The sequence below is a fragment of the Leptonychotes weddellii genome, chromosome 3 (genome assembly GCF_054177405.1).
Source record: "Leptonychotes weddellii isolate Sample4059 chromosome 3, ASM5417740v2, whole genome shotgun sequence".
Classification (NCBI taxonomy): domain Eukaryota; kingdom Metazoa; phylum Chordata; class Mammalia; order Carnivora; family Phocidae; genus Leptonychotes; species Leptonychotes weddellii.
In genome coordinates this window covers 86,147,759-86,163,537 of record NC_138371.1, presented here as the reverse complement: position 1 = coordinate 86,163,537, position 15,779 = coordinate 86,147,759, and the positions used below count along the sequence as shown (strand labels likewise).

General features: G+C 36.9%; 1 protein-coding gene across 2 annotated transcripts in view; it reads left to right on the top strand.

Annotated features, from left to right (window-relative positions):
- Positions 1 to 15,300, top strand: part of RAB3GAP1 (RAB3 GTPase activating protein catalytic subunit 1) — a 115,579-nt gene extending 100,279 nt beyond the window's left edge. Inside the window, exons 20-25 of one of the 2 annotated variants that reach the window (XM_081814556.1) lie at positions 7,029 to 7,125; positions 7,223 to 7,326; positions 7,471 to 7,586; positions 9,508 to 9,610; positions 12,648 to 12,668; positions 13,525 to 15,300. In XM_081814556.1, the coding sequence (XP_081670682.1) occupies positions 7,029 to 7,125; positions 7,223 to 7,326; positions 7,471 to 7,586; positions 9,508 to 9,610; positions 12,648 to 12,668; positions 13,525 to 13,761 (678 nt within the window). In that variant the 3' untranslated portion in view covers positions 13,762 to 15,300. The remainder of the gene's footprint in view (positions 1 to 7,028; positions 7,126 to 7,222; positions 7,327 to 7,470; positions 7,587 to 9,507; positions 9,611 to 12,647; positions 12,669 to 13,524) is intronic. The other variant, XM_081814557.1, reaches the window with a different exon arrangement.
- Positions 15,301 to 15,779: the final 479 nt, after the last annotated feature.

Below are 15,779 nucleotides of genomic sequence, written 5' to 3'. Positions count from 1 at the left end.
AATAAAAAAGAGTAGCTAAGAATAGATTGAAAAGAAAGAGCTATGAGGTAGGTGAATTGGGGGGGGGGCGGGCAACTAACCCAACCAGATACTAAAACATAGTACATAGCCTCACTATTTAAATAATGTGATAATGGTGCATAGACAGTCCAGTGAAACCGAATAGAAGGTTCATAGATGCATGTAGAAATCTAGTATATGATAAAAATGGCATCTCAAATCACTGGTATAGGTGGCCCTTTTACTTTATTTTACTTTATTTTTTAGAGGGGGATGGAGGGGCAGCGGGAGAGGGAGAGAGAGAATCTTAAGCATGCTGTGCATGGAGCCGGACTCGGGGCTTGACGAGGGGCTTAATCTCACAACCCTGAGATCATGCATGACCTGAGCCAAAATCAAGAGTTGGACACTCATGGGATCGGGTCCTACTTCGGGCTCCCTGCTCAGTGGGGAGCCTGCTTCTCCCTTTCCCTCCACTGCTCCCCCCTGCTTGTGCTCTCTCACTCTCTCTGTCAAATAAATGAAATCTTAAAAATCAGAAAGGATGAATACTACCATTTGCATCAACATGGATGGAACTGGAGGGGATTATGCTAAGTGAAATAAGTCAAGCAGAGAAAGACGATTATCATATGGTTTCACTCATGTGTGGAACATAAGGAATAGCACAGAGGACCATAGGGGAAGGGAGGGAAAACTGAAGGGGGAGAAATCAGAGAGGGGGACAAACCATGAGACACTCTGGAAACCAAACAGGGTTACAGAAGAGAGGGGGTTGGAGGGATGGGGAAGGTGATGGGTATTAAGGAGGGCACGTGTTGCGATGAGCACTGGGTGTTATATGCAACTAATGAATGGTTGAACACTACATCAAAAACTAATGATGTATTATATATATGTTGGCTAATTGAACATAATAAAAAACTTTTAAAATATAAAAAAAAAAAAAAGAGTTGGACACTTAACTGACTGAGTCACCCAGGCTCCCCTAGGTGACCCTTTTAATAAATTGTTTTGGGATAACTGAATAACCATTTGGCAAAAGATGAAATTAGATCTGTTTCTCATACCACACACAAGAATGGACTGAAAAAAAGCCAGAAGACAAATGATAAACTGAGAAATATTTGTAAACTGGGAGAAATATATGTATTACAGTTAAAGGGCCAAAATACTCTAGAAATATGGGCAAGAGGTCTGAGGAGATAACTCATCCCCAAAAAAGATAATTACCCTTAAACTTTTCAAAAGATGTTCAACTTTATTCATAATAAGAGAAATGCAAATTAAAAAACTTCACTGAGATAACATTTATCACACATCACATTGGTGAAAATTTAACAGCTTAATTAATACTCAATGAGGCCCTGAGGCAACAGCTCTCATACATTACTGGTGAGAGCCAGGTTGATACAATCCCCATGTGGGGAGGAACTTGGCAGTATTTAATAAAATTTACATATGCATTTACCCTTTCACCCCAAAAGCAATCCCACTTCTAGGTATTTGCACTAATATTTTCAATAGTACAAAAATAAAGATGCACTAAGTTGTTCATTGCTGCATTAATTGTAATTAGAAAATAGTGGAAACTCTCTGTATGCCCAAACTTAGGAGCTTTATTGAAGACTGGTTTATCTACATAACTGAGGCCTATACAGCTGTTAAAAAAATGAGGAAAATATCTATTAACTGATAGCGATTTCTAGGATGTTTTTAAGAGAAAAGTAAAGTGCAAATGAATATATATAGTATGCTTCATTTTGTGTAAAAAAGGGAGATTAAGAAAACGTGTCTATTTATCGTCATAAAAAGAAATTTATCTTCACAAACAGAAAACACTGAAATTAGTTACCCAGAATGGTTGAAAAGGGAGGAAAAAATAGAGTAAAAGGAATATGGGAGGGAATGACATTTAGGAAAGAGTATACTTTCTGTATACTTTTGACTTCTGGAAAAATCTTAATTGTCTACATATTCAAAAATTAAAATAAATCAACAAGAATGGAAAGAGGGGAAATGACCAAAACTGAAAGCAAGCTGAGATAAATTAGTTCAGGTATATATATATATATATATATATATATATATTTTTTTTTTTTTTAAGATTTTATTTGTCAGAGAGAGAGCACAAGCAGGGGGATCGGCAGGCAGAGCAGGCAGAGGGAGAAGCAGGCTCCCCGCTGAGCAAGGAGCCCGATGGGGGGCTCAATCCTAGGACCCTGGGATCATGACCTGAGCCGAAGGCAGACACTTAACCACCTGTCCAGGTGTATTTTAAATGAATAACATAACCACACTGAAATGGGGTCAGAGTTAGGAGGAGGATCTAATTCAGTAATTTATGATCACATAAAATATGTTTGACTGTATACCCCCAGGTATGGGGAGAGGTGGGAGAGCACTGCAAACAAATCCTAAACTCTTTTCTAGATTTGTTTTTTGTAGTGGTGTTGGGTAAGCAATTCTGAAACTTCTAGGTGGATTATTGTTTGATTAAATGAGTAATTAAATGTGTTGGTGTTGGAAGCCAGAATTCTCACTGTAGAAGTCAGATGCAAACATGGAATTGAGGAAAGCAAGGAAGACCAAATGGCAGTGCACTGGAAATGGCGGTATTGGTGTGGACCCATAGGTTTCTAAAGTATGGATAGATAATGTGGGTATGTACATAGGCATAATAATATATATTTCCTAGCTTTTTTCTGAAGGGGTCTAGAAACAGTGACATCTCAGTAGCAGTGAACACACATATATATTGATTTCTAGAACATTCCTCATTAAAAGGGACCATGCTTTCCTCAGAAATGGCTGATTTCAGAATTGGGACAAGGAAGGTATGAGTGTGGAACATTATATGTTGCCAGAAAATAAGGAACTGCTTAAAAGAAGATAGGGGTATATCATAAGGAGGTAGTTTGAAGGGACTCTTAATTGCCAAATCTGGACAATTTGAATGGCAAAAAACTAAGGACAGTAATGAATTCTAAACTTTTGGGAAAAAATCGGAACCCATGGGTCCCCATTGACAATTTGCAGATAAAGAAATGGGAGAGAAGGGAGGCATTTCAGCTCAAAGATGACCAATAAATAGGGAGGGTATGCTGAAGTAGGAAACTCTTCATTTTACGACCATATTCAGAGTAAAGATTGGTTCAGGTGAGAATCATCAGTAGATGTCTAGGTGGAAATCTGGGTGAAGAGCATCATACTTGCATGACTTTAAAGTGTCTCTCCAAGACAGCTGGAGAATTGCAAGGAAATAATAACTATGTAGTAGAGAAATGGGGCAATACCTTGAATGGATGGTCACAACTAGTATTACTAATAAGGGATAGATGCAGATTGTCTGCATCGAGATGTGATACTCTGAAGGATCCAACAGCACTTATGCACTGACCCATGAGTACATATTCTGCATCTAAACATGAGGAAGCATTAGGTAAACCCAAAATGAGAAACATTCTGTTCTAAAAAAGAGCTGGAAAAAAACCAATCCACAACACACAATTCTAGGAGTATATTAAAGGGACACAGGAATCAATTGAAACATTACCCAGTGGCCAATACTAGAACAGTATGAGCAACAAAATAAAGTACCGTTGGACTGTAACTTAAAGTATAAAATAAACATCCTTGAGTCTATACTGTTACAAATAAATGATTGAATAAATTGGCGAGAAGAAACAAATCGATGCAGAAGAACTTCAAACCTGCTCTGCCCACAAGGAGATGGAGCAGAACTCCTCACTGTGTAAGCATGGACTGTGCATAGTGACTTCCTTCCAAAGAGTGCAGTATGGAAATTGGGGAAAATGAGTAACCTTACAGTACAGAAACCAGACAAATACTGTCTTAGCCAGGTAAGCAAGGTTAGCAACATGGATAAGTCAATATTGATGAGTTTCATGTACTCTTGATATGAGGTGATGAAAGTATCACTTTATAACTCTCTCATCTTTTCCCCAAAATTCCTAACCCCAGTTTGACCATGAGAAAAACATTAAGTGAGTTCCAGTTGAGGCACTTTTTACAAAATACCTGACAAGAATTCCTTAAAACTGTCAAAGTCAGGGGCACCTGGGTGGCTCAGTTGGTTAAGCGCCCAAATCTTCATTTTTGCTCAGGTCATGATCTCAGGGTCCCTGTGTTGAGCTCCACACTCACTTTTTCTCTCTCTTAAATAAATGAATAAATAAAATCTCAAAAAAAAAAAAAAACCTGTCAAGGTTAGTAAACACAAGGAAAAGTGTAAGAAAGTGTCACATGTGAGGGGAGCCTAGAAATATGACTACTAAATATAATGTGGTATCCTGGTTGGGATCCTGGAATAGGAAAAGGACATTAAATAAAAACTGAGGAGATTGAATATACAGATATTGACAGGATGATTCATAATAGCAAAAAAGTGAAACCAAGCTAAATATCGATCAACTGATGAATGGATAAGTAAAGCACGGCATATTCATACAATGAAATATTATTAAGCCATAAAAATAAGTGAAGTTCTGATACATGGTATAACACAAAGGAACCTTAAAAGTACTATGTTAAGTGAAAGAAACCAGAAATAGAATGCTACATGTAACGTGATACCATTTATATGAAATACCAGAATAGGCAAATTCATGAAGACAGAAAGTTAGTTTAGTAGTTACCAGGGGCTAGGAGCTGGGAGAAATGAGGGAGTGACTGCTGTCGGGTAATGGGTTTCTTCTTGGTGTGATTAAAATGTTCTGCAATTAGATAATAGTGATGTTGTATAACTTGTAAGTATGCTAAAGACCACTGAAGTGTATATTTTAAAGTGGTGAATTTTATGGTATATAAATTGTATCTAAATTTTTTAAAATTAAGAAAATATGAATAAAGCATGGAATTCAGTTATTCAGAAAGGGGAGGGGAGGGCACTGTACTCAAAATGTCCATGTTATAAAAGACAGACTGGAAAACTTCCAGATTTGTTGTGATTAAAGAAGTATGAAAACTAAATGCTGTGTATGATCTTTAACTAGATCCTGTATGGTGGGTGGGAAAAGGTTATAAAAATCATTATTTGGTCTATTGATGAAATTGCAATAAGGGAAAGTAGGCTAGATTAAAAGTATTTGATCAGTGTTAAAGGTAGTTTATATAATCACAATAGTTTGTCTTTTGATTATATAAGAAAACATTCTTAATTTCAGGAAATACACACCGAGATCTTTGGGGGTAAAAGGACATGATGTATGTAACTTGCTCTCACATTACTCAGAAAAAAATGTGTGTGTGTAATATATCGTATGCACATACAGAGGAAAGAGATGGGTGTGATTAAATGAGGTAAAAGGTGAGTCTAGGCAAAGGGTATAGATATATTTTGTCTTCTCGCAGATTTGTTTGGTTTTAAGTTAAGGAAAACCAAAGTTGAATAGTAAGTGTTAGCAGAGATGTACAACACTGGGAACTATTATTACTCTAGATAAGGATGTAACTCTTTTGAAACACTTTGTAAAATAATTTGGAATATGACTTTAATACAAAAAAATAATTGTTTGGCATTTTCTTGTATATATCCAGTTCTGTTTTTCGGTATATGCCCTCAAGAAATTCCTCTGCATGTACACCAGGAAACATACCCAATAATAAAACAGGGACCTTATCTGTAATAGCCAAAAATGGGGGGGGGCGGGGGGTTGTCCATCAGTGGAGGAACATTTTAATATAGAGTGAAAATGAATAAACTACAGTATGTATCAACATATGCATCTCTAAAAGAATGCTGTATACAAGTCACTGAGGGTCGGAACCAGAAACATTCCATTTATATAAAGATTCAGGACAGACCAAACTAAGCAATACATTGTTTGGGGCTATACACATATGTGAGAAAACTCTGTCGACAAGCAAAAGAATGATTAGTAGTCACTTACTGATGGTGGGGTGTGTGAGGGAGGAGACTTGATCAGGGAGGCACACGGGGATTTGGAAAGTGCTGGTGATGTTCTGTTTCTTAAGCTGGTTGGTGGTGTGTAAACAAGTGTTCATGCTGTCTTTAAGTTATTTATTAATACTCTGGTATGTGTATTTCTTAATTAAAAAAAATTTTCAAACCACACAAAATTCTCCAAGCCAAAAGTAAAGGTTATAAGTCATTAAATGAACAAAGCAAGTTATAAAATAGTATGTATATTATATTATAGTTTTTTGTTAAGAAATTGGAATATGCCTATATCTTTGTGTTTAAATGGACATAGAAATAAGCCTGAGAAGATAAACACAAAAATGTGTTGCTTCTTAGGAAGTAGGATTTCTGGAGAGTTTTTGCATTATACTCTATGTATGTATGCATGCATTCATTCGTTCATTCTTTTCGGAGATCTGTGACCATTTATCATCCAGGTTCACGTAATGAGATGAGATTTCTTTTATCTTTACTGCTGTTGAATAAGGAGCTTAAAGGTAGGGTCCATGTGTTATACATAACTTCTCTGTATTTTTTAAATTAGAACAATAACAAAGCAATTTGCATTTTGGAAAAACGATAAACCAAAAAATTAGTGGAAGGTCTCCATCAATGTTTAGAAATGTTAAGTGAGTAAAGCAGGTTACAAAACAGTATTTTACATACTTAATATTCGTTTACCTAATGTCTGTATTCAGTGTCTTAAAAAAATCCCAGAATGAGAATCTTCCAGCATTAACAATTGTTATCTCTCGGTGGTATAATTTACAGATGGTTCTTGTTTTCTTTGTATTTTCCTAATTTGCATGTATTACATACTGGAAAGAAGAACAAAATTGCATAGTCACCACTATAAAATTCTAAAATCCTTGTTAGTTTTCAGTAACGTTATTCTTACTATTGTGGGTAGTAGCTACTTAACCTGGATGAGCAGGGCAAAGTACCAAGAGAAGAGAGCTCTTCTCAGCTCTTGTTATAGATGTGAGTTCAGTGGTGCAGAGGATTTTTTTTCTTCGTTCATAAATGGCTACTTTATTCTTTGACAGCTACATTGATCATTCATGTAACTTTGTGTCTCCTTCAGGTGCTGCACTATCTGGCCGTACAGAAACCTGCAGACCTCGCTCGACACCTGTTACCTTGTGTAATTCACGCAGCTGTACTCAAGGTAAAGGAAGAAGGTAAATGTCTTATTTCGTTAGTCATTAGTTCATTTCCAAAATGAAAGTATATTTTGCCTGACTTATTTAATGATGGCTTTGATCTTCTTAAAAATAGAAAATCTGGAAAACATTTCTTCAGTTAAGAAGATTATAAAGCAGATAATAACCCATTCCAGTAAAGTTTTGCACTTCCCCAATCCAGAAGACAAGAAATTGGAAGTAAGTTTGCTATGGTGTCAGGATCTTGCCAAATGTTCTCACTAGTTGGCACTGATTATTTTAAAGATACATTTTTTTAAAAGGCTGCCTTTTTTTTTTTTTTTGCTGTTTTCCAATGTGTGTCTCTCTCTTTTCCACTGTTAGGAAATCATCCATCAAATTACTAATGTAGAAGCTATAATTGCCAGAGCCCGCTCACTGAAAGCCAAGTTTGGAACTGAGAAATGTGAACAAGAGGAGGAAAAAGAAGATCTTGAAAGGTAATTGATATTTGAGTAACTTTTGTCTGCAGTAGGAAAAGCCACCACTCTCTTTAGAACATTTTAATAGAATATTGAGATTCTTTTGTGGTACCTACCTATTTTATTTGTAACAAGCATCAGCTAGAGACAGAAAAATAATTATTATAGACTTTGACCTCTCCTATATTTCTGGGTATTTGCGAGGCATTTCCATTCCTTCCACATTTAGAAACAAGTCTACCAGGTCTTTTTTTCTAGTGTCCTTGTTTGCTCTTGGAGATGTGCCTACAGTTCCCTGTGGAAGAGCTAGTCGCTCTTTGTTACGTGAAATGCCCCAGAGCTTTGCTTTCTCTCTTTGCTTAGCTCTCACTGTTCCTTTACCACAGTCTGAGGTGTTCTGAAATTGTATTTCTGCTCAGTTATTTATTTAACTTTAAACAATACTTTTGAAAGCAAAGGTGCATATCCTGTGCACTTTGTGAACATGTTTTGAAAGAGTGACCAGATGGCCTCTCCAGGATGATACAGATGACCGGGTCAATCTTTTCCTCCTCCTGAGAGAGACGACGCCATTACCTGTCAGTATGAGTCCCTGCCATTTTTGCCTGTGGTACTTGAAAGGACAATGTTATTTTAATTGTGATAAAGTATTTCCAAATTTGTTACTTCAGCAACTTGAATTTATCATAACTTTAAATTCTTCATCAGCCTTTTCGGAAATGAAATGTCATTATTGATGCTAAATAATTAAGATAATATGACAAGGCATGTGCTATATAGCTCTTAACAAGTTCTTGTTAGAATTTTATATCTTGTGTTGAGTGAAATTTTCTCCTAGGCTTCTTTGCTCTTGAAAACTCCTTCCTTTTTAAATGAGAAGAGTAAGTACTAATCAAGGGAATCGTTTCTAAAATAGCAGTATGAATTAGTGGTGCAGGCGTGGTGCCTTTGACTCTGATAGCTGCACATACATTCTCTGGGGTGTACTTGGAGGTGTAGTGTTTCCAGCACATAATGGCACAGTTGAGGCTTTGCCCAGAAAAATTGTGTATTTTAAGCACACATGCATGCACACACATATACACACCCACTTTAAAAGAACAAATAATGAGAGATATGGATTATTGCTTTGCTGTATATATATAAATTGGTTTTTGTTGTCCAGAAATACTGTTTGTTTTGTTTCTGAGATTTTATTTATTCATTTACTTTAGAGAGAGAGAGAGAGAGAGAGAGAAAGCACGAGCAGGGGTAGGGGCAGAGGCAAAGAATCTTAAGCAGACTCCTCACACAGAGCAGAGCCAAATGTGGGGCTCGATCTCATGACCCTGAGATCATGACCTGAGCTTTTAAAACCAAGAGTCGGATGCTTAACTTGACTGAGCCAATCAGGCATCCCCCAAAATACTGTTTTAATCTTTTATTTACTGTAGTATTTTCTAAGCTAGTCTGAAAGAAATAGACTCAATATTTCTTTTTCCCCTTTGACAGAGGTGAGGTGTTTTTTTTTTTCTTTTTAGATTTATTTATTTATTTGAGAGAGAGAGGGGCGTGAGAGTAGGGTAGGGGCAGAGGGAGAGAATATCCAAGCAGATTCCCACTGAATGCAGAGTCCAACACAGGGCTTGATCTCATGACCCTAAAGTCATGACCTGAGCTGAAATCAAGAGTCCAGCATTTAACCAACTGAGCCCCACCCAGCCATCCCCAGATACGAGATTTTTAGGAAAATTTTATGAAAACAGTTGAAAGGCAGTAAGATTGTCATTTGAGTCTATTTTAATTCCAAATGTCCCTCTGTTATAAAAGTTCCACTCTAGCCTTAGTAGGTTTAGCCAGTATCGGTTTGAGAGTTTGTCTACAGAATTAATTTGGGAGGACTGGCACAGTGTGAACTGAGCAGCTCGCTTTCTGTCCTTTCATTACCTTTCTCCCCCAGGTTTGTGAGTTGCCTTTTGGAGCAGCCTGAAGTGTTAGTCGTGGGTGCAGGAAGAGGCCATGCTGGCAGAATCATTCACAAGCTGTTCGTGAATGCTCACAGGGTATGTGAATTCCCTTACTGACTGATCATGATCTCTTCAGACCTCTCCTCAGGAAGATGCTGTTTTGATTCCCACACTTAGCTGGTTATATAGCTGCTGAGTGTAAGTCTGGGCATTGGGTTTGAACATTAAAAAAAACACAGTGACTTTCAACAGTGACTTTTGAGTCTTTGAAATCCATTTGCTTTCTTACATGTTTAAGTAAAATAATAAGTATATTTTAGGATATAAATTTCCAGACCCAGAAGGGTCTGAAATCCATTGTTCCAGAATCTAACAGGGACTCGGTGTTAGCAATGGCCAGTGCTGTGCGGTAGGAAAAAATGTTGACTACTTTCATATTAGAATAGAGTTCAGTTTTACCAATTTTAAACTCCATGTACTACAAATGGATTCACAGTTTCACTTGTGAAGTTAGTCTATTTTTGTCATGGTGCATTGATCTAAGGAAGAGCAAGATTTCAGATGTTTAGGACTATGGAAACAGGCTTTAGCACAGAAAGCAAGCCCAGTTTGAATAATTATCTTTGCCATTACCTCTACTACTGAAAGTAAAGGTTCAAAAGATATGTAGTACTTTCTGACATTCTGAAACTCTTAAAATTTGAATTTTTATGGAGGTGATGCTAGTTATAGTTACACTTTGTGTGGATACTTTCTGTACTGATCTTGTTTACTGGTTAAGAGGATTTTCATGTCAGCGCTCATTATGTGAGAGATTATGATAAAAATATTATAGAGTGTAATACAGACAGTCTCTGACTTACAATAATTTGACTTAGGATTTTCAACTTTATGATGGAGGAAAAAAAATATGTATTCAGTAGAAACCATACTTTGAATTTTGAATTTTGATCTTTTTTTGGGCTGGCGGTATATGCAGCATAATCTTCTCATGGTGCTGGGCAGGGGCAGATCCCTGTCAGCTATGAGACCCCAAGGGCAGACAGCCAATATACTTACAACTACTCTACCCCGAAAACCGTTCTGTTTCTCACTGTCAGTACAGTATTTAATAAATTACATGAGATAGTCAACACTTTATTATAAAATAAGGTTTGTGTTAGGTGATTTTGCCCAACTGTAGGCTTAAGTGAATGTTCTGAGCTCAGGTAAGGTAGACTAGGCTGAGCTGTGATGTTTGGTAGGCTAGGTGTAGGAAATGTATTTTCAACTTAGGATATTTTCAACTTAGGATGGGTTTATTGGGATATAACACAATTGTAAGTAAAGGAAGACATGTAAGTACAAGGGTGCCCTTTACCTGGAACTGTGATGACTCTAGAATGACCCACTTTTGAAAGTGTAATTCTCAGAATCCAATAAGAATTTTCATGGGTTTACATATGAAATAAAAACTGTATAATCTCCTTTGAGTCTGTCTGGGGTATATCTAGTTAATATATTCAGTTTCACAGCCAAATGTACTGACCTGAATTTTTAGCAAGAATTGAAACCTGTGATTATTTATGGGATTGTTCCCTAACTTTAAGAATTTCAAGTTAAAAACCAAGTATTTTATTTCCTTATAAATTAGAGTTCTAGAAAACAATAGATGCTTACTTTGATTTGTTTTTGTCTCTGGCATGAAATCAGGAACCAAGTTTGTTTTTTGCATCCTATATCTTTCACTAGCTCACTAGCCAAAAGCTAACAACCACATTTCCTTGTCACCACCAATAATGAATTTTCCTCCTATTGCTGATATTCTTTCCTCTGTCCTCACTTTTAAAAAACTTGTGTGTTAAGAGGACTTGAAATCTAAAGCATTTTTATTTTTTTTTATTTTTTATTTTTTTATTTTTTAAAGATTTTATTTATTTATTTATTTGAGAGAAAGAGAGAGAGAGAAACAGCATGAGAGGGGAGAGGGTCTGAGGGAGAAGCAGGCTCCCCGCTGAGCTGGGAGCCCGATGTGGGACTTGATCCCAGGACTCCGGGATCATGACCTGAGCCGAAGGCAGTCGCTTAACCAACTGAGCCACCCAGGCGCCCTAAAGCATTTTTATTTTTAATGCTGAGAGTATTACTTGTTGTGAATATTTAAGCAAAATTATATTTCCCAGAATGGAAATAGCTCCCCTCTGCCCCCCAGAATGGGAATAGCTCCCCCCGCCCCCTAGAAGGCTTATTGTAAAATGTAGGATAATACAGAAAATATAAAGTAAAACTTAATCACATTAATCTCACTACCTTCTGATGATCACCGTCAACATTTGACATGTAGTATATATAAATAAATATATATTTTAGAAAAATAGGATTATATTCTGTGATTTACTTTGTTATTGTGTTCCACTTAATTATCTTATTACATTAATAAATACAGGAGTGTATCATCTTTTCAGTGGCCTTGAATAGCTAATACCCTTTAAGGGGTGAAATTGTACATTTTTCCTGCGTTATGTAATTGTAAAAGATTTCAAACTTTCAAACCTTGTAGGGAATGTTTTTAGGGAATTGGCAGACTTTAATCCATAAAACAAGCACCTGGTTGGTACATTTTTGAACTCAAACCTTAAGTGTCTGGTTGATGTAAACCATTAAAGTATATGTAACTTTTCATAATTAACTGACACTTTATATCAGTTTTACTAATCAAGATTTTCACTTCTTTTAGAAAGTAATGAAATTTCAGTGAGAATTTTGTATAGCATACAGCAGTTTTACATATTTAGAACTCTTTGTTTAAACTTCATCATGATTACGTGTGTCAGTGGTGTATTCCACTGGAATTCAGCAGATAAACCACAGATTGGATTTTGCTTCAGTTTTATCAGTTTTGCCCATTAAATGACACTGTACGTTGCCTGTTGAACCATCAGGTGCATGAGAAGTAGGATATGTCTGCTCAATTTAACAGCTAGGTGTGTTTTATGTGGTGTGTGTCTGTCTTGATATTCTTTTGATAGGATCCTGTTCCTTAATGTAGTGCATGCCGTCTCTGAAATGATCTTGAAATCTCTTGTCTAGCCCTTTTTAAACCATCTTGCTTGTTTCCTTTTCATCACTGTTTCTTTTCTCACCTTTTCTCAAGCTGACTGAATCTTCTGATGAGGTAACAAAATAGCCTTTGTCCCTCATAGTTCCTTGTTCCTTCCCATCCCTCTAACTTCATAAGGTCATTAAGACTAACCACCTCTTTAACAGTCTGGATTTGGCATACCTTTCATGCTGATGTTTAGTATAACATGATTTCATATTTCCATTACCAAAACAGTACTTTTTTTTTTTCTAAATCGATGGTATTGTGAAAGAAATCTAATAGAGAAATGAAAGAAGTATAGTGATCAAGGTTAAAATGAAGGCTCTAATTGAATGTTTTTTATGCAATTTTAATGCAAAAAAATAGATGCCTTTAATATTGAGAATTTCTCTTTTGTGGCCATTGCTACATTACATGGACCTCTATCATTTCTTTATCACCTTAGCTGCTCAGCAAACAAAACCAATGTCCCCAGTTTTAATTTGGCAAATGAACTTTAAAAAGAAATGAAAGAGTGGAGATAAAAACCATCTTTCCAGACTCTGGGGGAGAAGCAGCTCCTTACTGGACTGAGGACATCAGACTTGAACGTGTGTTGTTGCTAGAAGAAATGTGTAGAAACCAGTGCTACATTTTCCCTCTTCAGATGTCGGAATATGGCCCTTACTTTTCAAAGCAGATTGCCTGGCAGTCATTATCTCTTTTGTCTCTGTCACCAATTTATTTGTAATCTCTGGCTGCTCATGCAGTGTTTCAAGCTTCTTGCTTTTTCTGTTGGTTTTTGAGTAATCATAACATGGCTGACTGCATTACTGAGTAACGTAGAACATTTTTTTATATATTTGTCATGTTTATTCATCTGTCCTTCAAAATGATCTAAGTTTAGCATTGGACTTGCTCTTGAATTTAGCATTTGATTCTGTTCAAGGCTGCAGCCATGGCTCCACCGGAGGAGGAACTGAAGCGAATGGGCTCTCCAGAAGAGAGAAGGCAGAACTCCGTGTCAGACTTCCCACCCCCTGCTGGCCGGGAACTCATTTTGCGCACCACCGTGCCACGCCCGGCTCCGTACTCCCGGGCTCTGCCTCAGCGCATGTACAGTGTTCTCACCAAAGAGGATTTCAGACTTGCAGGTGCCTTTTCATCAGATACCTCCTTCTTCTAATTCTTCTAGAGCCGCCTCATTTATGGCTTCAGAGACCATGCTGACCCCTTCTGAGGGAGGGAGGTTGTGCCAGTCAGAACTTGAGAGGCTGTGAAGAGGACCTGTCCAGTCCAATGATCAGGAATCATACCAGCATCTGAAAGACTTTCCAGCACCATGCTTGGGCTCTGTTGTATCTTGGTTGGGTCAGAGAGAATGGGCTTGAGCTGTTGAAAGATTTGTTTCTCCAAAGAAATGGCCCTTGTTTGACCAGGGGTCAGGGGCAGGAGGTGGGGCATGTGCAGGGACCAGAAGAACAGCAGGAGCTCTCTGTACTCGCTCCAGTGGGATTGTGCTCATTTATTCTTTCCTGTGACTATCCTGTAGGCTATTGCCTTGCATTCATAGTCTGTGTAAACACACTTGTTATATTTGTTAGTATCAGGTATGCAAGACAGAGTGTCTGTTAACTGAGATTTCTGGATATTTTGCTGGTAGCTGCTTTTCCCAGAATCTGTGTTTTTGAAATACTAAATGACATTCTGTTTATTCAATCATCTAGTGGCCATCTTGATTGTACTAATTAACTTTTGATGAGTATTTTGAATATTCTAGGAGAAAACTCAGAATTTCACATAGTTTATGTGTTTTTCCATGTAACTATGATCTAAATGTATTCCTTCTGATAAAACTATGTATTAAATGTCACTGCAAATTAGTTTTGTATCTTATCTTGTAAGGTTTGTTTCTCTTACTTTGTTTTTGGTTGCCAGTAAGATATCACCCTGCAAACTGTTCTCTTCTCCTGCTGTACAGCGTGCATTCCTTTTTTTGTGATTGCTGGCTAGATACTATATTTAATGGAGTAGAGATGAGCACATGCTACAAATATAGCTTTGGAACATAGAGATTATCATGCACTTAGTATAATTTGGTATATGTGCTAATGTAATGAATACAAGATTATTTCAGTGAACTCTTTTGCTTTTGTGTTTTAGCTAAAATGAAAATAATTGATGCAGATATATAGCACCCAGCATAAGGATAATAGCAGCATATTTCTAGTTATGTGGTGATCAAGATTTATTAAATCTGTATTGCTATATGGCCTCTGTTCAGTAATCTGAAGTCTATTTTTAGGCCTAAAATTCTCATTTTAATCCAAAGCAAAAAATGGTTATACTGAAGCATAGACCTTGCCTATGTAATTTAAAGAATTCAAAGAGCTGTGTAAGCCCTATTATATTATTTTTGTAAAAAAAAAAAAAAGTATGTGTGTACATATATATGTATATATGCAGTAGGGGAGCCCTGGTTGGTGACCTCCCAGCCTTCACAGTGCTTCTCTCTGAGATGCTGGACTTGATTGCTGCTGGTAAACCATACAGATGCAGGCCTGAGTACTGAGCGCTGTACCAAGTAGAAAATGTATCCTTCAAGGACAGGATTTGTCTGTTTTCCAATGAGGAAGTTAATAGCAAAGAAACGTTTTTCAAAGAGAAGTTGGACTTTAAAATAGCATTGTGAATATAATAAAAAGGAAAGTCTTGCTTTCTCTGACTACTTGTCTTTTCTCTCCTCTGGTGGGCACTTTGGTCTTATTTCAGTTAGTTTAATTCTGTCTCACATCTTCTTAAATATTTGCAGCCTGCTGAGTCTTGCAGGGGTCTCAGAGAACACTCTTTGTGCCTTCTCTTTTAGTGGCAGTTACCCCAGTTTACTTTTATTATAGCTATGTGTTGGTTTATTTCACAGATATTAAGTACCTACTTTATATCAGGTACTGTACTAGGCAGTAAAGATAAAACAGACACCACAATACTCCCTCCTTTTCAGTGACCTTTCTGTCGTGTAGGGAGGGTTGATGTTACATTGCCATAAAATTGTGAGTACAGTCAACTCATCTGAATGAATTGGAAGTCCAACATTTATTGTATAAATGCATTCATTCATTCAGTGGCAACAGAGTAATATTAGTGAAGAGAGTAATGTGTATAATAATAAGGTGTTATGCCTGAGGTTTTTCACTCAGGCTTTAG